General features: G+C 39.5%; 5 protein-coding genes across 6 annotated transcripts; all 5 read left to right on the plus strand.

Moving 5' to 3' along the window:
• The first annotated feature begins 565 nt into the window (after nucleotides 1-565).
• LOC112197390 (protein PECTIC ARABINOGALACTAN SYNTHESIS-RELATED) lies at nucleotides 566-4,847 on the plus strand. The gene is made up of 11 exons (XM_024338037.2): nucleotides 566-911; nucleotides 1,003-1,053; nucleotides 1,141-1,231; nucleotides 1,357-1,433; nucleotides 2,159-2,247; nucleotides 2,528-2,647; nucleotides 2,891-3,007; nucleotides 3,221-3,364; nucleotides 3,442-3,565; nucleotides 3,688-3,879; nucleotides 4,155-4,847. Exons 1-11 carry the CDS (start codon nucleotides 597-599, stop codon nucleotides 4,512-4,514), a joined length of 1,680 nt encoding a protein of 559 aa, XP_024193805.1. The 5' UTR covers nucleotides 566-596; the 3' UTR covers nucleotides 4,515-4,847.
• Nucleotides 4,848-5,177: 330 nt separating this feature from the next.
• LOC112197389 lies at nucleotides 5,178-9,563 on the plus strand. Its single transcript, XM_024338035.2, has 14 exons — nucleotides 5,178-5,465; nucleotides 5,919-6,060; nucleotides 6,167-6,424; nucleotides 6,699-6,873; nucleotides 7,047-7,108; nucleotides 7,208-7,371; nucleotides 7,472-7,569; nucleotides 7,830-7,888; nucleotides 7,978-8,112; nucleotides 8,200-8,465; nucleotides 8,565-8,724; nucleotides 8,864-8,939; nucleotides 9,084-9,134; nucleotides 9,264-9,563. Exons 1-14 carry the CDS (start codon nucleotides 5,407-5,409, stop codon nucleotides 9,482-9,484), a joined length of 1,926 nt encoding a protein of 641 aa, XP_024193803.1. The 5' UTR covers nucleotides 5,178-5,406; the 3' UTR covers nucleotides 9,485-9,563.
• Nucleotides 9,564-12,007: 2,444 nt separating this feature from the next.
• On the plus strand, nucleotides 12,008-13,321 carry LOC112200717 (sufE-like protein 2, chloroplastic). The gene has a single exon (XM_024341724.2). The coding sequence runs from the start codon at nucleotides 12,192-12,194 to the stop codon at nucleotides 12,867-12,869; it is 678 nt and encodes a 225-aa protein (XP_024197492.1). The 5' UTR covers nucleotides 12,008-12,191; the 3' UTR covers nucleotides 12,870-13,321.
• A 6,435-nt stretch (nucleotides 13,322-19,756) lies between these two features.
• LOC112197050 (eukaryotic translation initiation factor 4B2) lies at nucleotides 19,757-23,469 on the plus strand. The gene is made up of 3 exons (XM_024337577.2): nucleotides 19,757-21,048; nucleotides 22,569-23,060; nucleotides 23,158-23,469. Exons 1-3 carry the CDS (start codon nucleotides 19,895-19,897, stop codon nucleotides 23,180-23,182), a joined length of 1,671 nt encoding a protein of 556 aa, XP_024193345.1. The 5' UTR covers nucleotides 19,757-19,894; the 3' UTR covers nucleotides 23,183-23,469.
• A 192-nt stretch (nucleotides 23,470-23,661) lies between these two features.
• Nucleotides 23,662-26,489, plus strand: LOC112197051 (GDSL esterase/lipase At5g14450). Of its 2 annotated transcripts, none has more exons than XM_024337578.2 (6): nucleotides 23,662-24,135; nucleotides 24,271-24,591; nucleotides 24,935-25,144; nucleotides 25,246-25,418; nucleotides 25,661-25,931; nucleotides 26,037-26,489. In XM_024337578.2, the coding sequence occupies exons 2-6, from the start codon at nucleotides 24,309-24,311 to the stop codon at nucleotides 26,291-26,293; spliced, it is 1,194 nt and encodes a 397-aa protein (XP_024193346.1). In that variant the 5' UTR covers nucleotides 23,662-24,135; nucleotides 24,271-24,308; the 3' UTR covers nucleotides 26,294-26,489. The 2 variants fall into 2 exon arrangements, with proteins under 2 accessions (XP_024193346.1, XP_024193348.1); XM_024337580.2 differs by having other exon boundaries at nucleotides 24,291-24,591.
• The last annotated feature ends 1,020 nt before the right edge of the window (nucleotides 26,490-27,509 follow it).

Below are 27,509 nucleotides of genomic sequence, written 5' to 3' on the forward strand. Positions count from 1 at the left end.
ACTAACCTCTCTTGCAATAATTGTTTTCATCCATTCTTTTTTTTTTTTTTTTTTTTTCTGAAAAGAAAAATACAAACATGCAGAGCATGTGTAGAGAAATACTAGTTGTATTTAAGAGATGAGGTTTTGTCAATCATAATTAAAAATTTTAAGGTACCCTTTAAAATTAAAAAACATAGAAAATCTATTTACTGATAGCAACAAATAAAATTAAAATTATAACAAAATTACTTTATCACTCACTCCACCTCTTACAAGTTACAACCACCTACTCTCCCACACCCATTGCGTGTGTAAAGATTTATAGTTTAACTAAAGTCAAACAGTAGACGATTTTGGTGAAAATCAACATTCGCATGGCCAAATATTTATTTATTTGATTCAATATTTTTACGCAGATGATATTCATAATTATGAAAGACTTGAGCGAGTTCTCAAACACGAGTATATATTTTTTTATTGACGATTTTACCCTTAATTTATTTGCTCACCCAGCGAAAGTCCCATGCTCCCTACCGCACTCAATCATTGTGATTTTCTTTTCACGCACATTTGGCTTATGCCCCACTCTCCTCCCACACCAAAGCCCACAAAACATGACTTACAGTCCGAAGCGAGCAATGGCGGAGCTCCGGCACTCCATCTCCATTGGGCCGCGCGCCACTTCTTCGCCGATGAAGCGCGACGAAGACTCCTCGCCGTTGATTTCCGACGCGCCGCCTCACCAAGACGACGACGACGGTCGCGGTCGCCATCCCCACAAAGATCGCGACCGTCCGTTCTGGTCCCATCTTCAATCTCTCTGTCCCTTCCTCGGCGACGACGCCAAGACCTCTAAGATCTCACTCTTCGCGCTCATCGTAGTCGCGCTCCTCGGATTCGTCTTCATTTTCGCAATCGTGAAGCGCGTGGTATCGATTCTCTTCGTGCTTTTCTTGTTCTGGAAAATTTAGTTGTTTGATGTGATTTGGTGGTTGACTTGTTTCTTATTGTGAGTTGTAGAATGCTCCTTACTTGTGTAAAAAGGATGGCATTACTCTTCACTGTCCTCATGTAAGTGTTTGAAGCTGTTTTGGTTTTGCTAACTTCAAATGCCTGTGATTAATTGCATATATTGAACGATTCTCTTTACTGCTTTAGGTCAAGGAAGCGCCGTCGCTGTGGGAGAATCCTTATTCAGCAACCACTTCTTGGAAGCCCTGCGCTGAGCGTCGCGCCGGTGGGATTTCAGGTAAGCTAAGCTTGTTTCCATTGCTTAGGACTGCAATGTACACTAGATCTATGATGTTCCTTATCATTATTTGAAGCTTCAGCTTCTCTCTGGGTCGTAAAGTTTTTATTTCTGGTTATGTGCAGATCTTCCACCTGAAAATGAAACAACTGGCTACATATTTATTCATGCAGAGGGTGGTCTAAATCAACAAAGAATTGCGGTAAGTTCTACTCTTTTACTTGGATGGTGATAAGAAAGTTTATGTCCTTTCTTTTCGTAAATTTGTGCAGTGTTAGAATGAAGTAGATAGATGTTAAGATACTTGGTCAAATCTCCTAACAGTTTGATCACAATGCCTCTAAGCAGACAGATTAGTCTGTTGGTTAAATGATTGTTAGAGAATGGTATGGATTGGTTAGAAGCGATTAACTTTAACTGTCAGTCTGTTACAGCTCAAACGATAACATGTTTTTCAGCTGATGTTCAGCTGGATGGCTTGATGAGAGGGATAAGATATTGTCTGCTAATAAATAGTCAGTTTGTTCTCTTTGTTTATTGGCTTATCTCACTTTCTGTGCTCTAATCTCGTTATGTTTGCTACTCTCTCTGTGGCGAGGAGAGGTTGGTTGGTCTTTGCTTTTGACATTGCAGCTTGGCTAAGCTTCTCTCTTACACACAAATTGTTCACTAGTTTACTTTTTCAGTTTTGCATGCAATGGATTATCCTTGCTTTAGAAGTAAAGGGGAAAGCAGTTGACTTCCTTAATAGGAGGATAGGGGTGGAGATGTGCACTAGTCGGGTTGGTTATCTGCATGTTGATATGAGATAATTGTTCTGAATAGGGTTTTATAAATAATCTATGGATGATTCTGCTGTATTATTGTGTGTAAACTGGTTGGCCATGGTTTGCAACATTTTACCATTGTGCATATCTTTTCATGCAGATATGCAATGCTGTAGGTGTGGCCAAAATAATGAATGCCACCCTTATTTTGCCAGTGTTGAAGCAAGACCAGATTTGGAAAGACCAAACGTGAGTTTACTGTCATTTTCATAATAATCATCAGGATGAGGTCTTAAACAGTGTTTACAGAATCAAACAACAGAAGGACATCATTGTTGATGTTAATTGTCTCTGTTACTGATCTTAAAAAAGTGAACTGATCTCCCCTCTAAAAATTTGCAATTTTTTTTAGAAGACTTTTGCCTTTGCCTAGATTTATCAAATAGAATCCTTCTGTAACTTTGCCTTTATTTTCATTTCTTAATGGTGTACATCTTTGGGATTCCTTAAAATTTGATAATATCTGCAGGAAATTTGAAGATATCTTTGATGTTGATCATTTCATTGATTACCTGAAGGATGATGTACGAATTGTTCGTGACATTCCAGAGTGGTTTACTGACAGAACTGAGCTCTTCTCTAGCATACGGTTAATTGCTCTCTTTCTCTCTCTGATGCCAAAACAACTTTTTACTGAAAATGGAGAAATGTAAAGTAATGAATGAGTATTCATTACATTGTACTTGTCCTGTGCAAATAGAAATCCTAAACAACACTCTTTGAATCTCAGTAATCAAGCCATAGTGACGGTATTTATTATTCTCTTCTAAAGTATCTTTTTGTGTTATTGTAGCTGCAACTGACATTTATCTGTGAAATGTTTTTGTTTTAGGCGAACAGTTAAAAACATTCCAAAATATGCACCAGCGCAATTTTACATTGACAACGTTCTGCCTCGAATCAAGGAGAAGAAGATAATGGCCCTGAAGCCTTTTGTTGATCGACTCGGGTTAGTCACGAATTTTATATATGTGTGGCTGCCCTGAACTCAGAAGTTACATTTTGGTTCAAAGAAAAAAAAAAAATTACATGCTTCTTTTCTATTGTGAAATCTGATTATTGATTTGGTAAAGCTGTAATAATTTTCCAGATATAAGCTTAAGCTATTAGGGAATGACTCAACTATATTTAACCTTACAATATCATGCCATTTTTGTTTCAGGTATGACAATGTTCCTCAAGAAATCAACAGGCTGAGGTGCAGGGTGAACTATCATGCTCTTAAATTTCTTCCTGAGATAGAGCAGATGGCTGATTTATTGGCATCAAGGATGAGAAACCGCACTGGAAGTTCCAATCCTTATATGTATGTACATTTCCATTTAATAGGAAAAACTGCTCAAACTCCTGCTAGGATCTCACTGACAACTTTCCACTCGGCAGGGCCCTGCATCTTAGGTTTGAGAAGGGGATGGTAGGTCTATCCTTCTGTGATTTTGTGGGGAAGAGGGAAGAGAAAGCTTTAATGGCAAAGTACAGAGAAAAAGAATGGCCAAGACGATATAAGGTACATAGAATATGCAGTTGGCTAACCTTTTGGCATCAGTTGGAACCTTAAAGTACATCAGTCTGATGGTGGTCGTTTCCCTTTTTCTTTTTTGAACTCTTCTTGATGATTTTGGTATGCAGAATGGTACCCATCTCTGGCAATTAGCCCTGCAGAAGCGGAAGGAAGGGAGATGCCCCCTTGAGCCTGGGGAAGTAGCTGTGATTCTACGAGCAATGGGGTATCCCAAAGAAACTCAAATTTACGTTGCTTCTGGACAGGTCTATGGTGGCCACAACAGAATGGCACCACTCAGAAACATGTTTCCGAATCTGGTATGTACTTTAAGGAAGCCTTACTGAGTGATCTTGTCTGCTGTAGACAGTTCATTGAATTTCGAAAAACTATATCTTTAAAAGTACTTCTTCCAATATTTTGAAAGTGACTTGTCAATGTTGAAAATTCTTTCCCAATAATTGTAGCTGGGGTTGTTTAAGATCACCATATAATCCTTTGAAAGTTGAAAATTAGGGGATTAACAGATGCTGCTTCTCTTTGGATCCTTTTCTCCCACTTCATTGATATGCTCATTATAATTGTTTTTTAACAGGTAACCAAGGAGGAGCTGGCAACTAAGCAAGAGTTGGATCACTTCAGGAAGCATGTGACTAGCTTGGCCGCACTTGATTTCCTGGTCTGCTTGAAGTCTGATGTATTTGTAATGACCCATGGAGGCAACTTTGCCAAGCTGATCATCGGGGCACGCAGGTACATGGGTCACCGTCTCAAATCCATAAAACCAGACAAGGGGCTGATGTCTAAATCCTTTGGAGACCCTTACATGGGGTGGGCAACCTTTGCTGAGGAGGTGGTTATCACCCATGAAACACGGACTGGATTACCAGAAGCGACCTTTCCTAACTATGACTTGTGGGAGAATCCTCTAACTCCTTGCATGTGCAAAGCTTGAAGAACAAGGATATCAAATGGAAAAAAACTCAACACTGATTATTAGAAGCATCTCCTCCAAGATCTCGGATGCCATATTTGTGAGATGAAATGTGTCCTGGACAACTCAAGGAGGAAAAAAAATTCTTAGGGTATACAAATCTTTTTGGTCCGTGTCGAGAAATTCAGATAGCTTCGATGTATCATCATAACCGTGTAAATTATTAGAGAAATGTGAAAGATGTTTGTCATGTATCAGTTCCTTGTTGAATCATTCAAAGTAGGATAAGACTGCATCGAAGACAAATGTATCTAAAACAACATTGTAGAATCATTTCCACGTCCGATTTTTCAATTGTAAGGATCAGTCCACTTCCGAAATAGCACAGCCGGCTCTGGCAGGTTGTGTAATTTATTGCTAATACGTAAAGGAATGGGCATCACATACCAACTCACTGCCTCAAAAGAAAGAGATGATGCATTTCAAACCAACTCAGAGCGAACATGATAGCACAGAAAAGGAAATGTATGAAGACAGAATCAGTATTTAGTAACAAATCCAAATTTCCATTCTGTATCTTTTATCCTTATCCTGGGATGGAGTTATTATGCACCCAGTAACAAATTCACATTTCCCTTCTGTAATTTTTTCCTGGGATGGAACGATTTCCCTCAAGTAGTTCAGATTCTCAATAATTATGGTATTTAATTACAGAAAAAATTCAGATAAGACCAAAAGTGGGTATAAATACTGGCCTCCAAAAAGGCCAGTAACTTGTCAGTATCAGAGTTTTGCCTCCATTTAACTGCTCTTTGATTCTTTCGTTTCTCACCCTCTTCTCTATTTTTGGTTTGTTCTCCTCAAATCAAATCAAATTCCCAACACTCTAGCTCAGCTCAGCTCAGTTTCAGCAATGAAGAAAATCTTAGCTTTTAGTTTTCTCTGCTTGTTCCTCGGTTTTCACACCCAGAGGTAATCAAATCACTCATATCCTTACCATGTCATCATCATCTTGCTTAGTTTTTCTGTGTTTGGATTGTAAATACAGAGATGAGCACTATGTCAATGACCCATTATTTGTTTTCATGATCACGATGAGATTCCACTTGAGAAATGTCAACTCCATTTGTTTATTGTAAATGTGTATCTGGGTGATATTCTGTCTTTTTGGGATTCTGAGCTCAAATCTTTGTTTCCAAATTTCTTGGAACTGGGAATCAATGCTCTTTATTGAAAACATTAAATGTATCTATTTATTTATTTTTTTGATCTCATTCCCAAAAATCACGGCGGCTGAAAATGAATTCGTGTTATTAGTACTGTTTTAATGTTTTTGTTTGATGAATTTAAGTGAATCATTTCAAGGTTTTTGGGTTTCATGATGCAAACTATCCGTGCAAAATTTAAATGGTGTTCTTGATGTAGGGTATCATCATCACAAGAACATGCCAGCACCCCACCCAGAGGTTGGAATTCCTATGACTCCTTTTGTTGGACTATTTCTGAGAAAGAGTTCTTGGAAAGTGCTGATATCATAGCTAAGCAGCTACTTCCACATGGATATGAGGTGCTTATGGATGCACAAGAACTGAATTTCCTTTTGTTTTGCTTTATTTGTTTGAAGTATGAGAGTGTTATGACTTGTGATGTAATTTTCTTCTTCTTCAATGTAGTATGCTGTTGTCGATTACCTGTGGTATAGGAGAAAGGTTCCAGGCGCTTACGTTGATTCTCTAGGATTTGATGTAATCGACCAATGGGGGAGGCCTATACCTGACCCAGGTAGGTGGCCTTCCTCCAAAGGTGGGAATGGGTTCACTGAAGTGGCATCAAAAGTACATCAGCTGGGTTTGAAGTTTGGGATTCATCTTATGCGAGGAATTAGTACTCAGGCAGTAAATGCGAATACCCCTATCTTGGATGTCACCAAGGTATTGCTCCTTTGTGCCACAAGGAAACCTTTATCCTAGGATCCCACCATTACCTTCATTTTCGTTATTGTCGTTATCATTATATTTTGCATGAGTTTCGAATGATGCATCATCTGTTGGTAGTTTTTAATTGATGAAGAAACTGAAAGCACACACGATATGAATACTATATGTCATCTAAAGCCTAACTGATGCAAGTTATGCAACAAGAGAATTTCATGACTAGTTATTAGAATTGATCTGATTGCTCAAGTAATTTTTTTATGGTTATCAGGGGACTGCTTATGAAGAGTCTGGAAGAACATGGACTGCAAAAGACATAGGGATCAAGGAAAGGCGTTGCGCATGGATGCAAAATGGTTTCATGAGTGTGAATACTACATTGGGTGCTGGGAAGGCCTTCTTAAGATCACTTTATCGACAGTATGACGAGTGGGGTGTTGATTTTGGTGAGTAGGTTGTCATGAGCGGAAACTATTTTTGCTGGGTACAGTATTGTCATTGCTTCTGTTATTTATTATCCCTAACATATAATAGAGATATTTCTCCTCATACGGTTGCCAAGTCATACTGTATATGTTAACTTTGTTAGTGATTTGCTTCTTCCTTCACCCTCTTGCAGTGAAAAATGATTGTGTGTTTGGTGAAGACATAGATGTAAGTGAAATAACCGTTGTGTCGGAGGTATGCTACCCCCGCTCTCTCTCTCTCTCTCTCTCCTCCCCATATTCTGGTGGAAAGTGGGTGCTCAAATTCATAAATAATGCATGTTTTTTTTCCCAGGTTCTAAAGCAACTTGACCATCCTGTGGTGTATTCTCTCTCTCCTGGAACCCAAGCAACACCTGCGCTGGCCAAAGATCTAACTGGTATAGTCAATATGTACCGTATAACAGGGGATGATTGGGACACATGGGACGATGTTGTAGCCCATTTTGACGTTACCAGGTGAATAACATGTTTTTTTCAGTTGAGGCTTAAATTCACACTACATTTCTTTTTCATCTTTAGTAACCTGTCATCATCATACGATACATTTCCACATTAGGGATTTTGCTGCTGCGAATTTGATAGGAGCTAATGGCTTGCTGGGAAAGTCATGGCCTGACTTAGATATGCTCCCCCTGGGATGGCTTACCGATCCAGGTGATAGGACTCAAAATTTCTTACTTTTTATAGCAATGGATTTCCTTTCAATATCATTAGATAGACGAAGGATATTGATTGATATATGCCACCAGTTCAATAAATAGGACCAAGGTTGTTCATCATATGGCATTTATGGTTACTTATGTCCTGGCCACATTGGAAGCTGCTTAGAACACCTTAGTTTGAATTGTTTAAATTCGAGTTCTACTTTTGATGGATGAGAAACATAATTTCTCTTTGGTTTTCTGATGTATTAGGTTCAAATGAAGGTCCACACAGACAAACGAAACTCACTTTAGACGAGCAAAGAACTCAGGTACTTACTGTAGAAAGACAAATAAGTCTTTAGTGCTTATAATTTGCTGAGAAATCTGAGTGCTTGACCAAGTTTAATTATGTTCACAGATGACTTTGTGGTCTATTGCCAAGTCTCCTCTCATGTTTGGAGGGGATGTGAGAAAGCTTGATGATGCCACAACTAGTCTCATCACAAATCCTACCTTGCTGAAAATTAATTCGTTTAGCTCCAACAATAAGGAGGTATGTACCACCCTTTTCTCAAGAATCCAAGAAAAAAAAAATCTTAGTAATGATAACAACAGGAAGCTTATTATTTTGCATCTACAGTTTCCATTGATTTCAAGTACTTCGAGTAAGAGGGACGTCAAGAATGATGATCTGGTTAATACCTGGCAATCAAGAAGACAATTAAAAAGTTTAAAGACTTCAGATTCAGATGTTATTGGTCTTACTAGCTGTGCAGATGAGAAAGCAATTGGGTGGTCCACTAAAGCTCTTGACCAAGATCTTGAACACATCTGCTGGAAAGAACACTCGAGAAAGAAATACCAGACACCTTTTTGCTTAAACAAGAGAGAATCTCTTTTGGCATTGTAAGAGTGCTTTATCTATCCCTCATCCAGTTGTCGCCGTTGTAGTATGGTTACCTTCTCTGTTACAATTTGATGATTCTTATTTCAATGCTTATACAGAGAAGACGACATAATGTACAAACAGCAATACCAGGGGAAGGTCAATTTGTTAGCTAGTGACAGGGAGGACATGTGCTTGCATGGTTCTCCAAAACGAAAGCTTACTTCGAAAGATCTAAAGAGAGGTTTATTTTCACCTTGCAGATGGGATGCAAATCAGGTACCTCGAGTCCTGATTCATAGATCTATACAAACATGATGTCTCTTGCATACACCGCTGAGGGTTAAATGTTTTCAAGATAGTAGTTTTCTTAACTTATATTAGCTCAAGTGGAACCTGACTTACTTGATATTAACAGATGTGGGAATTGAATCCCAATGGAACCTTGGCAAATAGCTATTCTGGCCTATGTGCAACAGTAAATTCTTTTAAAGGTAATGATAAATTTGAAACAGAGTGTCTTTGTTTTGTCGATTTGATTCTTTAGTGAATCTTGAAGCTTGTTGTTTTTCTTTTGGTCAATTGAAGCTTCTTGTTTATATCATGGTTTTAACTTACAAGTTGTATCCTCTGTTCAGCTAAAGCCAATTCTAAAGGAGCTCGTGCTTGGATAGCCACCGGAAAACAAGGTAAAGTCATTTTCAAACTCGATTTAGAACAGATTCTTAGCCAGTAGGAGTCCACTACTAGATCATCCATGACTTTAAGTGCATATTTCTCTGTTGTAGATCTAAGTATATGTCTTTCTGGAATTACAGGAGAAATATATGTTGCTTTTTTCAACCTGAACTCAGCAAAAACTACTATAACTGCACAAAAATCAGACTTGGCGAAAGCACTTCCTGGCTCGAGAGTAACTGCAGGTTCCTGCAAAGCCGCAGAAGTATGGAGCGGACAAGATTTGGGGATCATAGACCAGACCATATCATTTGGTGTAGAAACTCATGGGACTGCTCTATTTGTTCTACAGTGTAGTTAGTGGAGGATAAACCTAATAAGGTTTAAGGAGATGTACCAATGAGAAATGAAAATAAACCAATTATTTTAGCATTACCAAATTGTTATCCATACAATGTTCGTTTATTAACAAACTAATAACATCTCATATTATTAAAAAATAATACTAAAAGAAGTTAACATTGTAGAAACAAATCTCAAATTAATCACTTGGTATAGTAAGGTTGGTTGAGCTGTGTAGTATGAAATTTCCATGTCTAGAGTTTGAGTCCCAACTCTCACTAGTTTATGGCCAGCAGGTTTGAGGGGTCTTCGAATTCATGCACCTGTGGCGGGAGATTAATCTGACTTTGTTGCGATACTCTCGTGGACCTCGGTCTGAATATTGTGTTGGTGGGTGTGTTACTAACTCGCTAACGTAAGTGAAGTGGCTTGCTACCTCACTCCCAAACCCAAAAAAAAAAAAGTAAACACACACACAAATCCCAAATTAATGATGCTGACCCCTACTATTATATGATTATTTAAATTTGATATGGTCTACTATTATATAATTATTTAAATTTGATATATCATGTAACACGATCGCTCCATGACAATTCCCATTATTAGGGCCTCACCTAGGCTTAGTAAGCTGGGCAGCTGGGGTAAGATTTTAAATTTCAATCATGAGTCGTGTAATTACGAGAATAAGTGGATTAACAAAGGATAAAACATGATTGTATAAAGAAACAAAGATGGCTTTGTATAAAGATGGCTTTTCCACCCAAAATCCGTTCTTTTATCCTAAGTGATTTGGCTACGTAAGCGCTTACATGAACTAATATTGAATCATTGTTTAGCGCTACCATATTCAGTCCACTACCATTTCCTTTTGGTTTTAAATAAGTGGATTCTTTCAATTTTCATTAGTGATTAGGGCCGGCTAGAGGCTAAAAGTCTAGAATCTAATAGAAAAACCAGAGTATAATAACCTCTTGATGAATATGCGAAGAATAAATTTGGAACTTTTAACCTCTTTATATTAAGCTATTCATTAATCATTATGATTCAGGTAACTGATTCTGTACTCATATATCACAATCGAACACAACAGATATTTAGAATTTGTGATTGGCCGGTAGGAACTAGAATGATTAGTATGGACTTGAGTATGATGAAGGAAAGAATAGGTAGTTAATTACTTTCTTAATCTAACAATAATTTACTCGGGACATTAGAGTTTCTTATCAATTTTTTGTAGGGTAGCAGTACAAAAGCATGATTTTAGGGTTTAATTCTTTTGAAATGCCAAGAACTAGATCCTAAATACTAAATGAATGTACGTTATAGTAACCGATGATATTTTATTTTTTTGCTGAATGATCGAGGATAGGAGAGGAATAAAACCTCCATATCACTCCATTAAAATGAGGGAGACCAAAATCAAAAGGCTTGCTCACCTAAAAAACAGTTTTAAAGGGACAAGTGAATCTAATGGCTGAAAATAAATGCATAGTTTTAAGTTGTTATACTTTCTGTTTTTATATTTAATACATGTGGTTAAGATACATTTATCCCTTACTGTCTCTTCGGTGAGCAAATTTGCCAAAACCAATGCCTCTTAAAATATAAAAACAAACTAACTAAAATGAAATTAAGGAGGGCCGCCTCTAATGTTGTTATTAATATACAATACTATAAAAGGTAGAGACTCATCCCATCAAACACCAAATTAAGACACAATGTATTAGCTATTATATTCCCTTGCCGATGATATGTGATAAGTTGGTAAGCACGTTGATGTGAATTTGTTATATGTTATATGCAATCATTGCAATGCAATAATGCATGGATGCTTCTTGTAGTTGTAGCTAGCTAACACTGTCCATATCTTTCCTCTATTATCTAAACCTGCAGAAGTCTAGTCTCTGTGTTGATTTTCGAGTGCCTTACATTTTTGGTCAATTGCTTAAATGCAAAAGAATTTGGATCGCATACTCACTCTAGATGGATTATTCAGGCGAAGGACTTGGATCGGTCCAAACTAGCTTGCTCTTGTTTTGGTAAAAGTTCTTTTTCTTCACGAAAGTAGTCAAAGTACCATTCAAGGTGGTTAGGTTTTTGAAGAAAAAAGATGTGGTTAAGAACAAAGGATCAAGACTTTAGAGCCGTGGAGGAAGATTATTATGAGGAACAAGATAATAACATGGAAATTATCTAACCATCCATTTACGTCAGTGCAAGTGCATGTCGGTGCACTGAATCTTTCTCCATAAGTTAAATTTAACATTTAAATAATTTAGCTCAAGAAAATAACACCGATTAAAAGATATTCCAACTTGAGTTTTAGCGAAATCATTCAAAATATTTTACGCATCAATATAATTTAAAATATTTTTATACTCTACTTATGTACATGACATCACGAGCCACCGAGCTCTGCTTAAAAATTTTACTTTAAATTGTTTTTTTTTTTCTTTACAAGATACGACTTCAATCCATAATTTTTGGCGCCTCCTCGTCTCGACTTTTCTCGTGGCACCCTTTCTCACTCCCTGCGGCCTCTGCTATTTATACCCCCCATTGAAATCTTCATCTCTGCACAGTCAGTCAAAACAGACGGTGCGCGGTTCAAGGATCCATCTCCAATTTTCTTGCTCTATCTCAGTCCCTTCATTCCTCAACTAACTAACTCCTCTCTAACATTTCCTGACCTTAATTTCTTTCCCTCTCCATCCAAACAAAACATGAACTCATCCACCCCATTAAGACCAACACTCCCCAGTTTCTGTCCCTCTCTTCCCCCCTGCTCCTTCTTCTTCACTCACTCCTCAAACCCTAAATCGCAACGAAATGAGAGGAATCTCGCGTTGAAGTCAATCAAATGCGTCCATAGTGGTTTTGGTTCGTATGCTCCTTGCAAATCAAGCATTCGAAACCCTTCCGCGCTGTCATCTTGCTTGACGGAGGCTCCAGCTCTGGTTCGGACCTCTGACACGGTTGCGGATAAGATGCAACGGCTGGTTTTGGAATTCAAGTCTCTGTCGGAGCCCATAGACCGCGTGAAGAGGCTTTTACACTACGCAGCGAACCTGCCGCCGTGCAGCGAGTCGGCTCGGCAGCCGGAGAGCCGGGTCCCGGGCTGCACGACTCAGGTGTGGCTGGAGGCCGAGCTGGACGAGCTGAGGCGAATGAGGTTCCGAGCCGATAGCGACTCGGAGATCTCGAAAGGGTTCTGCTCGTGCCTGATCTGGATGCTCGACGGCGCCGAGCCGAGGGAGGTCTTGGAAATAAAGGCCAAGGATTTGGAGGATGTGAACGTGGGACTGTATGGAAAGGCCAATTCCAGAGTGAACACGTGGCAAAATGTGTTGTTGGCGATGCAGAGGAAGACTCAGGCTTTGGTTACGGCGGCGGAGAGATAGGAGCGGCCGAATATGGAGGTTCTGCCTGCTCTGTTTGTTGACTTGTTGTGTCTACCAATGAGGTTAGCGGTTAAGCTATAAATTACTATTAGGAAGTTTTATAGCAGTCCGGAGTATTATAAGCGTTAAATTCTTGCCATTTGATTTTGAGTTAAAACTCTCAAAGATATGGAATGGGATTGGCTCCGGTGTTATGGGCAAGATAGATGTACATTTGCTATGCTTTACAGGATTAGATGCTGTGTTTGTGATATAAAAATAGGAGAATGGTGAAGTGGAAACCATTAGTCAGGTAGAATAGTGCTTTGTTGTACACAAAAGGATATTATATTATGTGATCAAGATTATTGTTGTAGAAGAAAAAGTGATATACTGATGTAACATCTAGTTACACTGGAGAATAAGAGTTCAGATCTCTATCTAGCTTGATTTCTGCAAAATATGTTGTGCAAGCATATGTTCTACTTCTTCTGGCCTCTGAGACTACTATGGAAAGTATTCACTAAAGATTACTGTAGAGTGACTCTTTACGTTTGTAGCTAGTCACCTATAGAAATCTTGATGTAACTTATTATGGGATGAGCTGGGTGTTTAGTGTGTAGATTACAAAGTTCTTATAAGCAGGCAACCCGGACAGCAAAAAGTTCTTATTTATTTTGTTGCAATATCAATAGTTTAATATGACAAACATTGATTTGGTTAGATCGGTCATTAGATGAACTTTATTTTCTGTGATTAGCTAGCTGGGTTTACGAGGAGTGAAGGATGCTCCGGCATCATTATTTGTATCTGTGAGTTGTGACGCTAGCAGCTTCATGCTTATTTGGTCATGATTCATGAAGCCACTTCCAGTCTTAGTCCTTCTGGTTTCGGTTTGTTGCTGTTTTTGGTCAGCAAATTGCTCTTCAACACCGAGTAGTAAGTACAGATCTTCATATTTTTCTTTTTGTTTTACCCTATTTACCATTTCTTTTCAGATTATGTGGAGTTCTTTGCAATCAACAAAGGGGTTTAATAAGCTTGTGTGCATGTCGCATCATTCATTCATTTTTCTAGTTGTAGCAGGTATCTGTTATTAAGCGCCAAGTTTGAACACATGTGGCCGGTACTAGGATATATATGTCAGTTGGTTTTGTGATTTCTCCATCCCAATCTATAGTTCTATATCTTGCTGGCTTGCTTCATTTGGTTTTCGTTATCAGCAGAATTGCATATAGTGCGTGTGTGCTTGAAAGTAAGCATGCGATTGTAGTGCTGTGCCTGTGTAGTTTTTTTTTTTTTTTTTTCAACCTTTCTGCACAGACTTGCCAATCCATTAATACTGCAGCAGTAGAAATAGATTCCTTTCGCTTATCAAATACCATGCATTCGGAACCAATCTTCTCATGAATGCCCGCAATAGACTCGAACAAAGTAGATTATGGTCTCTCTTAACATTAATGGATTGGCAATTCTTGTCCTTCCCTAGTAGTTATCTGAAGATAGATTCATTAGATTGCTCCCCATCATTTCAATTTTCAAAGCCATGAACTATCACGTACTGACAATCTGACATTGCTCCCATGCTGCTTTATCCTTATGAGCAAGGGCAGCACAGAGGCTGACAGTGGACCAGTGGATCTGAGAGTAACGAGGCCCAAGGCTTTGATCTAATATCTAATCTACAGTCCACTACTCTAGCCCACATCGATCATCTAATCTACTGCACTGTTTTTAAAGACTTCAGAGGGAATTTAATTGGATTTGTGTATCAACAGTGGCGTTTAGCTAGTCAGTAAATGACTATAAAAATTAGGGAAAAATGTACCAACAGTGTTCGGACATTGTGAGGACTGTCAAAATGATACCCAAACTTACAAAGTTATCAAAGTAATACCCAGACTCAATTTTTCTTATCAACGTAGTACATGCTGTCGATTTCGGTCACGGAGCCGTTAAGTTTACCACGTGTGACGCACGTGAGTAGCAAAATGAGGGCAAAAAGACTGATTTACCCTTTATTTGACATTTTATTTATTATTAATAATATATACCTATTTGTTAAAGGAAAAACACATTATGTGCCTTCGTCAAAGTGATTGACGGAAAGGGAATCAAGTAATTAGCAATCACCATCAATCAGCATGGATCAAGGACCAATCAGTAGTTAATGTCATCATTGTAATTGATATTTTTGTTGTAATTATCTCCCTATATAAAGGTGCTATGAAATGAAATGAGCAGACCATTCCAATTGTCATTTTACTTTTACACGTTATCAGCACGCTCAGAGCAAATAAGCCAAGAGAAAAGAAAACTTTAGCTTTGAAACAAAAAAAACCCCAAAACCCTAGAGAAATTTTATTTTATTTTCTGCCACCACCAATTAAAAAAAAAAATTCTGCCTAGGCCGGCCCTGCCCAGACTGGCCTCACCTCTGCCTCTCCGGCCGAGCACCACAGTGCCTAGCCCAGCACACGGGCCTCCCGCGCGGCCCTGCAAACCCAACGCACGCATAGCCTCGTTGCCTAACCCCACCACCGAGCCAGCAGCAGCCCCAACACCTGCAGATCCCTCCTGCAGCCTGCAGCCAATGCCCCCGCGTCTGCTCAGCCGTCTGCATCAGCAACCCCGTGACCCTGCATCAGCAGCCCACCAATCGAAGCCGCCGACAGATCCCAACTAACCAGGCCGCGAGCTGCGTAACACAGTCCCATCCAGACCGGCCTCCATCTCGATCCGGCGGCCTTCCCACTCGATCCCACAGCCGGCCACATCTTTCGTCAGCTCACCACCTGCAACCCAGAAAACCAGAAAAGAAGAACAGGTGGAAAAAGAAAAAGAAAAAAAAAAGTGCCCCGGCCTAGAAACAAAAGAATCCCGGCCCAAATTAAAACAAAAGGCCCTGCGGCCGAGAAAAAAAAAAGCAAAGAAAAAAAAAGAAGAAACAAGGCCTGCGGCCCAGAAAAGAAAAAAGAAAAGAAAAAAAAAAGCTGGCCAAGGAAAAAGAAAGAAAGAAAAAAAAGGCCCTGTGGCCCACTGCTGAAAAGAGAGAGGAAGCGGCCCAGTTTTTCTCAAGCCCAAAAGTATCACTACGCACGCCTGCATCAACACACACGTGCGCTAGGATTGTTTTATTTTTTCGAAACCATACATTTATTTAATTTCATACTATGATATATTCAATTATTTATTTTCTTCAGCATGCTTTATATTTTATTGTTTATGTTTTTATCATGAACACTATGTTTAGTTAGATAATATTGATCCTCTTAAAGCATGCCTTGTTATTTATGTTTTATATGATTATCTTTAAGCATGATTATATATTTTATTTTTTATACTTTATTATGAAATTTTGAGCATATTTTTTTATTTACGCTTATATAAATTATGCCTACGCATGCTTTGTATTATGCTATTGTTTACATTTTATTTTATGTATGATATATTATTGCTATTATTATGTGTGGTATATAATTTGTTGTATATTTGTGAAATTTGAGCATGCCATGTAGTTAATTTTTATATATGCTATGTTTAAATGTGCTATGCAACATATACAATCTGCTTTGCCATGATAATGAAAATTTATGCGCATTATACACACACACACTTACTGTGATAAAGTATTTTCACATAGCATCGGAAAAAAATGTGACAATTACGAATCTTGGTCTTGAAATCTAATTCATATGTTTGGAAAATAATTCACGTGGATGTCTTTGTGACTGCGTAATTTATATCTTCCCTCTTGTTTATGTAGATGGCTGATCTAACTCGACCTGAATTTGACATCTTGGACTCAGAAGGACTTGAGTACCACTGTTGGGTTTCCGATGTAGAAACTGCTTTTGTGGCAAAAGACTACACTGCCACCATTACCGACCCCAAAGATGATGAACTATCTAATAAGGTGAAAGCAAATGCCTTAATATTTCTGAGGCGGCATATTGATACTAGCCTACGCTGGGAATACCTACAGCTGAAGACACCTAAAGAACTGTGGAATGCCCTTAAGGGATGTTTTGGGAATATTCATGAAACTTTACTTCCATAACTGACTGTTCAATGGAATGAAATCCGCTTACTTAACTAAAAAATGGTAAATGACTTCAACAAAGACATGTTGCGCCTCAAGGCATGTCTCAATTTCTGTTGAAGGAAACTCACAGAAAATGATATGATCCAGATGACTCTTTTCATTTTTCCTACTTCAGCAATTATACTAGCGAACTGGTATAGGCTGGAGTATGACAACAAAAGAATCACAACCTTCAATAACCTGATCAACCTACTGCAAGTGGCTGAGAGACATGATGCTAATTCTTTTGAGCAACAATGCCAGGCCCATTGGGACAAAGAAAATTCCCGATACTAATTATGGTAAAGTGAAAGGTGGAAAGAACCCCAATGCAAAGGGGGTTAGACGTGCCGATCCCTATCCACGTGACAAAGGATATGGGGGTCGTGATATGGGTCGTGGAGGCCCTCCCAATGTATGGCGCAGAGATGGTGGTGCTGGCCCTAGTGGTCATGGAAACAAGGTGCAAAGGGCACCCAAGAACCCTTTAGTCAAACATGATAGAGTTGGAAATGAACCATGCTATAGGTGTGGAGTCATTGGGCATTGGTACAAGAACTGCCAAGCAAGCAACATAGTTGCAACCACTTACAAGAGGTATAGGGAGTCTAAAGAACAAGATGCTCACTATATGGAAGAAGGAGGTCATGACCCAGATGTCAACCTCACAATTGCAGACTTCAATGGCAACAAGGAACTTGCCCAGTCAATGGATGGACTAGATTTTGACTGATCTGCTTTATTTATTTTCCAAAGACAGATGTGAAGGCATAATGCCTCATTTTTAATTAGATTATTACTTGGTCTTAAAGTTTATTTCAATAATGGTTTGATGAATTAGAACAAGACCTTGATTTGATTATCGTTGGCTTATTAATAAATTTTGAATTTTATTCTGAAGCACTGAATTTATTCAAATTTATTTACTACACATATTTACATGGTTCGAAATTGCACTATAAAGATGTAAAACAATACATCTAGAAAAAGAAAAAAATTATTTGGATGAAAAGATTATCATTCTACATAAATACAAATACTCTAAAGAATATAAGATACGCTCTGTATGCACCAAGAGCTAATCGAACCTTGTTAAGTATCAAAGATATTCGTGCCAACGGTTATCATGTAAAAACACACTGTGAGAATGAAACTGAATACTTTTATATTACCTCTAATGAATGTGGAAGGAAACGCATTTTAGAGAAACTCATGAGTCAATCTAATGGATTGTACCTCACTATGATTCGGATCATTGAATCCTAGATTGTCACCCATAATGAAATGTGGGACACTGACTCATACAGGCTTTGGCATGACCGCCTAGGGCACCCCAGTTGTGACATGATGATCCGTATTTTAAAAAACTCAAATGGACATCCCTTCTTTCGAGTGAAACATAAAATGGGACAAAAATCCGTCACACTGCAAGGTGTCAGTTCTAGTATTGCTCAAATGCAGTCATTGCCTTCTGAAGTACCAGAAGCACTACCTCCCTCCCATTATGCTTTATTGACTATCTCAAAGGCACATCACTCGTTTTGCAAAGCCTGCTCTTTAGCAAAAACAGGATCGAAACCTCCCTATGCTAAAGATATAACATAAAACATTCCATTCTTACAAAGGATACAAGGACATATCTGTGGACCTATCCATCCAGAATGCGGACCATTCAAGTACTTTATGGTTCTGGTGGATGCTTCGACACACTGGTCACATGTCGCTATTTTGCGACTCAGGTAAAGTTAACGGCTCTGTAATGGAAATCGACCGCAGTTACTACGTTGATAAGAAAAATTGAGTCTGGGTATTACTTTGATAACTTTGCAAGTTCAGGTATTATTTTGACAGTCCTCACAGTGTCCGGACGGCGGACACTGTTGGTGCATTTTTCCCTAAAAATTATGTTCAATTGCTGTGTTGATGTAAATTTAATAGAAAAAAATAAAACAATTCAACATAAATATAATTATTTCCACCGTTGGATTTATATCCGACAGTGGTTGAACAAGATATTATTTGTCAATAACACCACGTAAATATTATTGTGTGTATTAATAATCCGTCAGTTTTGGCTCGCGAACCCTTGTTGAACTATGTCTTGATTCTTGACTTGGTGTGCGAATTACGTGATAAGCTTTGTAACTGATAAATTCACCAAATCGATAACTGAATATCATAATCATTGACCATACCGACCACTGCAGTGCCTATAAGATGTCGGTATTTGCTTTGTCCAAAAATCACATCGATAAAAAAATTCAATCGAATTTGATTTACTTCATCCAAATGATTAATATACTCATTTGAAGTGAGACAAACTGTAGATATATATATACACACACGCACATTTTTGTTGAGAATATTTTCCTTTTGCTTACAGAGGAAGAAAAGTTTCACTCGGAAAAAGAAAGGAAAAAAAAAAAAAATCAACCCTACACAAAAGTAGCTTTAGCATTTTCCAATAAAAAAAAAATCAGAAGGAAATAGTTTCACTGACCAATCAGAACCGATGTCCGGGTATACTTTACAATGATGGACAAAATTAATCACAACCGTCAACTACCGAGAAGTCAAAAAGCAGCTGGGTTACTCCAGGCGGGCCACACCACAACACCCAGCAACTCACACAGTCACACACACAATACCTTTTAAATATAATAATATAATTCCCAATTCCACGAGTCCCTCAAGGTCGACAAGATCGACGGCCAAGAACTGAAGCATCGGGCTTGGTGGGTCTGAAATCCGACACGCGCAGGCTCCAACTCTGTCTCTCACGCCACGAACCCCTTTTCTTCGCTTTTTCTCGGAGCTCCGAATTCACTAAACGGAGCCCCGGCTATTGATTTTTTCATTTCTTATATATTTCACAAAAGGACGCCTGTTTTGGGTTTTTCAAATTTTTCTGGTCCATTTCTTCTGATTTCGCGTTCTCAGATCTCTCGCTAAACCGTCGAACATGTCCAAACCCTGGGGTGTTATCGGCGCCTGGGCCGCCGAGGCCGAGCGAGCCGAGGCTGAGGAGCTCGCCGCCGCCCAAGCCGCCGAGTCCCAGAGCTTCCCCAGCCTCAAGGAAGCCGTCACCACCAAGCCCAAGAGCAAGAAGATGACCCTCTCCGAATTCACCATGGGCAGCAGTTTCTCCTCCGCCGACTCCACCCGCCTCACTCCCGACGAGATGCTCCGCCTCCCCACCGGCCCAAAAGAGCGCTCCGCCGAGGAAATGCAGTACGGCGGCCGCCTCGGCGGCGGGTTCTCCTCCTACGGCCGGCCCGGGCCCAATCCGGGTCGGGGCAGGGACCGCGAGGACTCAGATGGGTCGTGGGGAGGAGGTGGCAGAAGATCCTACGGTGGATTTGAAGACGACCGGAGGGGTCCGCCTTCTAGGGTTTCAGATTTGGATTTGCCGTCTAGGGCTGACGAGGTCGACAATTGGGCTTCGACGAAGAAGCCTATACAGTCATTCGATTCCGGTCGACAAAACCGGTATGCCTCGCTCGGCGGAGGCGGTGGTGGTGGTGGTGGAGGTGTTGGTGGTGGTGCTATTGGTGGAGCTTTTTCTAGGGCTGACGAGGTTGATAACTGGGCTACTGGGAAAAGGCCTGTGCAGCCCGGCCCTCCAGCTAGATCATCCACATTTGGGTCCGGGTTTCGTGATTCGGGTCCCGAGCCTGATCGCTGGGCTAGAGGAGGAGGAGGTGGTGGTGGTGATGGGGTTGAGAGAGAGCGGCCTAGATTGGTTTTGGATCCCCGGAGAGACGTAGGGTTGAATGAGCCACCTGCGGTGGTGAAGACCAATAAGCCAAGCCCGTTTGGGGCAGCAAGGCCTAGAGAGGAGAATTTGGCCGATAAGGGCTTGGATTATAAGAAACTGGACTCCGAAATTGAGGCCAAGAAGACGAGTAGGCCTTCCAGTGCACATTCAAGCCGGCCTTCCAGTGCGCAATCGAGCAGGTCTGAGGGTCCTGCGCTGCATGGGATTGAGAATGTGGTAAAGCCGAGGCCAAAAGTAAACCCTTTTGGGGATGCCAAGCCGAGGGAAGTGTTACTGGAGGAGCGAGGTAAGGATTGGAGGAAGATTGATCAACAGTTGGAGCATCGCTCTGTTGACAGGTATGTTTTTGCATTGTTATTGTATGCTTGTATATCAGTTTAGAGGTAATGATGGCTTTGCTGTTTTGCATTTGTTTATATCTTTTGTCGTAGTGACTTTTCTTAACAGCATTAATGTTGATCTTGTATAGTGTGCTTTAGGGAGGGTTAATGTGTAGTATATTAGTCGAGATGATCTGTCTAGTTTTGGATTTACTGCAACTAAACACTTCACTGTTCCAAGCATGCCATATGAGATCCTCTACTAACAATATAGATTTTGGCAATTCATGCTCAGTCTCTTGTTTTCGGACCTGTTTATTTTCTTAACGACTTCAGTTCCCCCCCCCCCCCCCCCCCAAAAAAAAAAAAAAACAGTCTCTCATTTGCAGTAAGCTGCCATAATAGTAATTCGGAGAATATTTGACCACTTTTGGGCTAGATATATTGAGTTTTGTTGGACTTCAAATGTGCCAAGGACATAATAGATTAGTGTGTGCTTGAGATGTTAACTGATAAGTTTTCTGGGAGTTGGTTCCACAAGCTTGTACCTAACCAAAACTGAGACAGAAGACAATCGATCTATTTGTTCCTAGAGGCCAAATATCCCAGCTTAGGAAGAAACATATATGTGCATGAAGAAGCACTTGTCCTAGGGTTATGAACCTCCTCGTGGTTTGGCTTTGGTATATTGGCCATTGGATATTATTCATCGGTGTCAGTTTCCCATTATATGCTTACAGTTTTCTATACAGGAATTGTTATACCCTTCTCACCCTTATGGTACACACATGCCACTTTGTCATGCTACCATTGTTGGGCAGTGAATATATCAAGATTTTGTATAGATAGTTTGAGGTGTTTCTTTTTCTTTTCGCCATCTGTGGTGAAGGATATCATAGAGCACCGTGCAAAGAAAATGCCGAAGGGGATGTCCTTTTGACTTCTTATAACAATGTGATTGGATGATTAGGAATTGTCTGGATGTTAGGCTTGTATAGCTTGGTGTCTTCTTCTACAGTCAGGAGTTTCATATTATAGTAAGATGCTTGTTTGTTGAACTATTCAATGGCTCTGTGCTTTTATAACTTTTCCTATTTGATAATGAATGGACACTTGGAAGATTTACTTGTTGTGAAAGAGTTCCTCGACTTAGTAAAGCTCAACTTGCCTGACAGTCTGGGAACTGGTTCTGGGGCATTTTGACATAATTGCTAATAATTTTCTGGGTGCTAAAGATGTTGAAAAGATTATTGTAGGCAATCACACACCTTGATTTGAATTCTGCTCTTGTGTTTTCTTGCTTGTCTACTTTAACTTAAAGAAGCTTGAGAACTTTGAATAACATTGCTGGTCAAATATTATTAATGCTAATGAATGTTGCATTAAAGATAAATCTGGGAATACAAAACCTTGCAAGTCAAATCTATACAGTAGCCTAACTTGTAATATTAAATTTTCTTGTCTTTGTTTCTGTTTGGTGGATTGCATGCTTTTATGGAAGCTTGTGTTCTTGAGCTCTTATAGAAAAAATCTTGCAGACCCGAAACTGAGGAAGAAAAAAGATTAAAGGAAGAAATAGATGGCTTAAGGAAGGAACTTGAATCTAAAAATAACATGCACAGTGAAACTGTGCAAGACTCTAGTGGATCCCAGCCAAGTCTACATGATATTGTACTTCAAAAGGAAAGGGAATTGGAGTTGCTGATCCGCGATTTGGATGACAAAGTTCGCTTTGGGCAGAAAGCCATTGACAGGCCTGGGTCCGGAGCAGGCAGGCCTGGGTCCGGGGCAGGCAGGGCTGGCAGCTTTCTTGAAAGAACACCGTCTCATTCTGGGTCATTTGAAGATTCCAGAAATATGGAATATATGGATAGACCTCGATCGCATGGCAAAGGAGATGCGTGGGGAAGACCTTCTGATGACAGAAGGGGATTCCAAGGTAACAGGGAAAGGGGATTTCAAGGTAACCGAGAAGGAGGATTCCAAGGTAGCAGAGAAGGAGGATTTCTAGGGAACAGAGTCTTCCACAGGTGAGGAATTAAAGGAAATGCGTCTGTTCAGCCTCTTAGGAGTTTGATTATGAATGTCTCAAAATGCACATTATGTCTGAACCTTGTTATTTGTCAGGTCAAGTTCAAGAGAGAGATGGTGAACAACACAAATGTCTATGGATTCATTGAATTAATCTTCTACCTTTGACAAGCAGAATCAAATAATTTTTGTTTTCTTCATTTTGCTCCGGGAAATGGAGCAAGTATTATTGATTACTGGCACCGGGAGAAACTCTTGCGTTGATCTATTGTTACATCTTGAACCTCTGTAAAATTGCAATTTTCCCTTCATTTTCCTTTGTCTGTTCTGTATCAAGGAGCCTGTATTGATCTTAGGATCCAATTTTACTAAACACTATGGGACTTGCTAGACTATTTTTGTGACGACTGTCTCTGTGTTATACAGATGATTTGGTTCTACTGTTCTGGAGGTTCTTGCAGACTCATTCTCTTCTCTCCTTTTGTTGTGTGAATGGTCGACTTTTGTAATACAGAAAGAAAAACATATTTCAATACTAGTGCAATAAGTCCTGGTAATTTTTTTTGCATGCGTTCAATTTTTACCTAAACCAATTTGATCATTTCGGAGTTACTAGTAGCTGTTAAACTTCCAACCCGAAAGCAAAACTGCTATTATGTCATAAGTAACGCACAAAGACATTCAAGTTGTTTCCTTCTGTTTTCGTTTGTCTCAGAGGAGGGGAACCTTTAACGCTTTTTTTATTTTGGTGAAGAAAACTGCTCTGTTTGTCAGCTACAATTCCGACGCTATGTTTTTGTACAAAGTATATATGATGTCGGTGGGAAGACCAACACAATGAGGTGAGCTTTGTCTTGAACGATGAAATGAAAGCCGAATATAGTAATGACGACGGGATCACCATGGCACTTTTAATTTTTATCGTGTACGTTTGCATCTACTATCAGTTGACCTTAAATCCAAGACTCCCTCTCCAGATTTTATGAATCCTCCAAATCAGTTTCTTCAACTAATGCACTACAAAACACAAGCACAACCATATATTCAACCTGTTGATTCTCTGCCTTCATCTCTGTAAGATTTGTACTGACTGATTCTATGATTCTCAGAGTTGCATGACTATATATATATATATATATTTCTTGTTTGCTGAAAGGTCTAACTGGTATATATATATATATATATATATATATATATATATATTTTTAGTTTGCTGAAAGGTCTGACAGAACCAGTTAGAGGCTCATATGGACCCTGTGAGAGGGCACTGGGGACTGAAGAGGAGTGTGGAAGCAGTAGCAGTTGGAGTTGTTTTAGTTGGTGTACTTTCAGTTTTTCTGGGCCTCAGACCCCAAAAGATTCAATCAAGTCGTTTTCATTTTCCGGCGATCTATAACTTTGGCGATTCAAATTCCGACACAGGTGCTTCATCAGCTGTGTTTTATCGGCTTCCTTCTCCCTATGGCAATACATTCTTTGGCAAACCTTCGGGAAGGTTATCCGATGGGCGTCTCATGATCGATTTTATAGGTCAGTATGTCAACTTTTGTTATAGGACTATTGCATGTAGAAGTGTGGATTGTGATTCTAAAGTCTTGGATGCTTTTCTTTATCTTCTGTATGCATTTTTCTTATAGTGACTATTCCATGTAATGATTCTCAGTATCTTATTAGTATGGTTCTTTGCATGTAAGATGCTAAAATGACATTATGTGCGGTAGCTTTTCATGGCCTAATAAAAGTTATAACTTCGAATCTTATATAATGGTTTCAAGCCTTGTGGTGCTATAACCTTGTAGCAACCTTCTGTAGCATGTTTTCATTGTTTTTGCACCCTATTGGGATCTAAATGTTCTATTTGGCAATCTTGCAGCTCAGAAGTTGGGTTTGCCATTTTTGAGTGCTTATCTTGATTCTGTTGGAGCAAACTTCCGTCATGGAGCAAATTTTGCAACGGGAGGATCTACAATCTTGCCAATAGACGGAAAATTGTTCGAAGGAAGATTTAGCCCCATCTCTCTTGGCAAACAGTTTTCGCAATTTGCCCAGCTTAAAGCTCGTGTAAATGAGGTTCTAAGTCAAGGTTAGAGACATTTTCTAAAAACAAACCTTTTTGTGATATGGAGTTTGGGGAGTTGCTCAATCATATAGGTTATGCTGCACTCAGTTGTGGTTGATTTTCAGATAAAAGCTCATATGTCAGCGCCAGCATCCCAAGACCAGAGGACTTCTCAAAGGCATTGTACACCTTCGACATGGGACAAAACGATATTTATGCGGGATTAAGGTTTAAAACGGTGGACCAAGTGCTGGAATCCATTTCCGACATGACAACTCAGTTAGCTTTCACAATAGAGGTACAAGTTTCATAAGCATATAGTCATTTCATGATTGCCTTGTAGTTTATCTGGGCAGTAAACCGGTTACCATGACAACATACGATTTCCAGTAGTTGTCACATGATTTCGTAATACACTAATATGTAATGTTAAATAATGACAGCTCTGTCAGCAGAGTGCCTAGCTCTATATCTGTTTTAGCTTTGATGTACTCAATAGATTATATTCTCAAACAGCATAATGAGATTGTAGTTTTGCAGCAACTATACCAGCAAGGCGGAAGAATATTTTGGATCCATAACACAGGTCCACTCGGCTGCTTGCCTATGTGTCTTGCACATAATCAGCCAGAACCCGATGACCTGGACCAGAATGGCTGTTTGAAGTCTTACAATGAGGTGGCCCAGGAGTTTAACAGACAGCTCAAGGAAAGAGTGCTTAATCTAAGAGCCAAGCTCTCGGATGCAGTTCTTACATATGTTGATCTCTATAGAGCAAAATACACGCTTATTAGTGAAACAGAGAAGCATGGTAAGCTTCTTCGTCTTTATGCCTATACAAATTGACAGCTGCATTTCTGTATTTCATTCTTTGGCATGTTCAAAATTCTCTTTTCCTTGTGTTTGGAGATTTCAGGTTTTAGTGATCCTCTAGCTCAATGCTGCGGACGCCAAGGTGATTCTCCTTTCCATTGCGGGATGAATACTACTGCTGTCAATGGCACTGAAGTATTTGGTGGCTCTTGTAGTAATCCTGCAAAGTACATTAGCTGGGACGGTGTGCACTATTCGGATGCTGCAAACGAATGGGTAGCCAAACGAGTTATAGACGGCTCATTCTCAGACCCTCCAATTTCGATCACTGAAGCATGTCGCAAGCCTTCACAGCTTTGATCACTTGGAACTTTGACTGTTTTGCAAACATTTTCATGTTGTATATGAATATTTTCAACTAGTGGTACTGGTGCTATTATTGCATGAATAGATTCTCATTTTCTAGCCAGGTTGAGTTTGCAGCATTTGAGTTCTGTTGTACTCTCGACTTTGTAGATCTTGTCAGGAGGTTCATCTATACAAAAATTAAATTAAACTGTTGTTTGAGGCCTAACCATCGTGCTTTCCTTACTGTTTTCATTGTAACGCTTTGGTGAAGAAACTGCTTTCTTTGTCTGCTTCAATTCTGACAAGGATTTTTCACGTTCTTTTAGAAAAATGGAAGCTGATTATATAACGGTCATCTTAATATCACAATGGCTTTTTTTTTTCCTTTCTTTTTCATCGTTTATCTTCACATCTATTGCCAGTTAGACCTCAAATCCAAGACTTTCTGTACAGATTTTGTGAACCCTTTCCGTACACTCGGCTATTGATAACGTAAAGTTTCAGCCTCAGCTTCATAATTTCTATTTTCCAGGACACAGCCTCTCTCTGTTTTTTATTGGTTTTGTGCTAAACCAAGAGTTTAATCATTTGTATCGATACATATCCTTTTCTGAGGTGATTCTTTGTATGATAGTCTTGATTGATATGGCAGACTGATCTCATTGATAATTGCTTCACAGAATCACTCACATTATATAACCTCTTTGCTGAAAAATCTGACGGAACCAGTTGGAGGTCATATGGACGGCGTGAGGGTATAAACTGATGGTCACCTGCTACATATAAACTGACAGAACCAGTTGGAGGTTATATGTAAACTGATGGTCAACTGGTTATGTCAGTCCTATATATAATGTTCTATAAACAGCCGGAAGCAGGTGACCTGGACCGGAAATGGTTGTCTAAAGCTTTCCAATGAGGTAGCTCAAGACCTTAACAGACAGCTCAAGGAGACAGTGTTTAAACTAAGAACCCAACTTCCAGATGCACTTCTTACTTATGTCGATCTCTTTGCAGCAAAATATACACATATTAGTGAAGCACAAAAGTATGGTAAGTTTCTTCGCCTTCATGCCTATACAAAGTGAAAGTAGCATTTCTATGCTTCCTTCTTTGGCATGTTCAAAACCTTCTTTTCTCCTTGTGGTGGGGAACTTCAGGTTTTAGTGATCCTCTAGCACAATGCTGCTGAAGAAGCTCCGGTGATTACCCTCTTCAATGTGGGATG

This window comes from Rosa chinensis, chromosome 4 (assembly GCF_002994745.2).
Source record: "Rosa chinensis cultivar Old Blush chromosome 4, RchiOBHm-V2, whole genome shotgun sequence".
Lineage (NCBI taxonomy): Eukaryota > Viridiplantae > Streptophyta > Magnoliopsida > Rosales > Rosaceae > Rosa > Rosa chinensis.

Bases quoted from the DNA above. Each gene is read 5' to 3' on its own strand.
- LOC112200717 (XM_024341724.2), top strand. From the start codon at position 12,192: ATGAACTCATCCACCCCATTAAGACCAACACTCCCCAGTTTCTGTCCC.
- LOC112197051 (XM_024337578.2), top strand. From the start codon at position 24,309: ATGGACCCTGTGAGAGGGCACTGGGGACTGAAGAGGAGTGTGGAAGCA. The intron at 25,145-25,245 runs GTTAGAGACATT...GTTGATTTTCAG, and splicing joins AAATGAGGTTCTAAGTCAAG to ATAAAAGCTCATATGTCAGC. The intron at 25,419-25,660 runs GTACAAGTTTCA...GTAGTTTTGCAG, and splicing joins AGTTAGCTTTCACAATAGAG to CAACTATACCAGCAAGGCGG.
- LOC112197389 (XM_024338035.2), top strand. From the start codon at position 5,407: ATGAAGAAAATCTTAGCTTTTAGTTTTCTCTGCTTGTTCCTCGGTTTT. The intron at 6,061-6,166 runs GTGCTTATGGAT...TCTTCAATGTAG, and splicing joins TACTTCCACATGGATATGAG to TATGCTGTTGTCGATTACCT. The intron at 6,874-7,046 runs GTGAGTAGGTTG...ACCCTCTTGCAG, and splicing joins CGAGTGGGGTGTTGATTTTG to TGAAAAATGATTGTGTGTTT.
- LOC112197050 (XM_024337577.2), top strand. From the start codon at position 19,895: ATGTCCAAACCCTGGGGTGTTATCGGCGCCTGGGCCGCCGAGGCCGAG. The intron at 21,049-22,568 runs GTATGTTTTTGC...AAAATCTTGCAG, and splicing joins GAGCATCGCTCTGTTGACAG to ACCCGAAACTGAGGAAGAAA. The intron at 23,061-23,157 runs GTGAGGAATTAA...GTTATTTGTCAG, and splicing joins GGGAACAGAGTCTTCCACAG to GTCAAGTTCAAGAGAGAGAT.
- LOC112197390 (XM_024338037.2), top strand. From the start codon at position 597: ATGACTTACAGTCCGAAGCGAGCAATGGCGGAGCTCCGGCACTCCATC. The intron at 912-1,002 runs GTATCGATTCTC...TGTGAGTTGTAG, and splicing joins TCGCAATCGTGAAGCGCGTG to AATGCTCCTTACTTGTGTAA. The intron at 1,434-2,158 runs GTAAGTTCTACT...CTTTTCATGCAG, and splicing joins TAAATCAACAAAGAATTGCG to ATATGCAATGCTGTAGGTGT.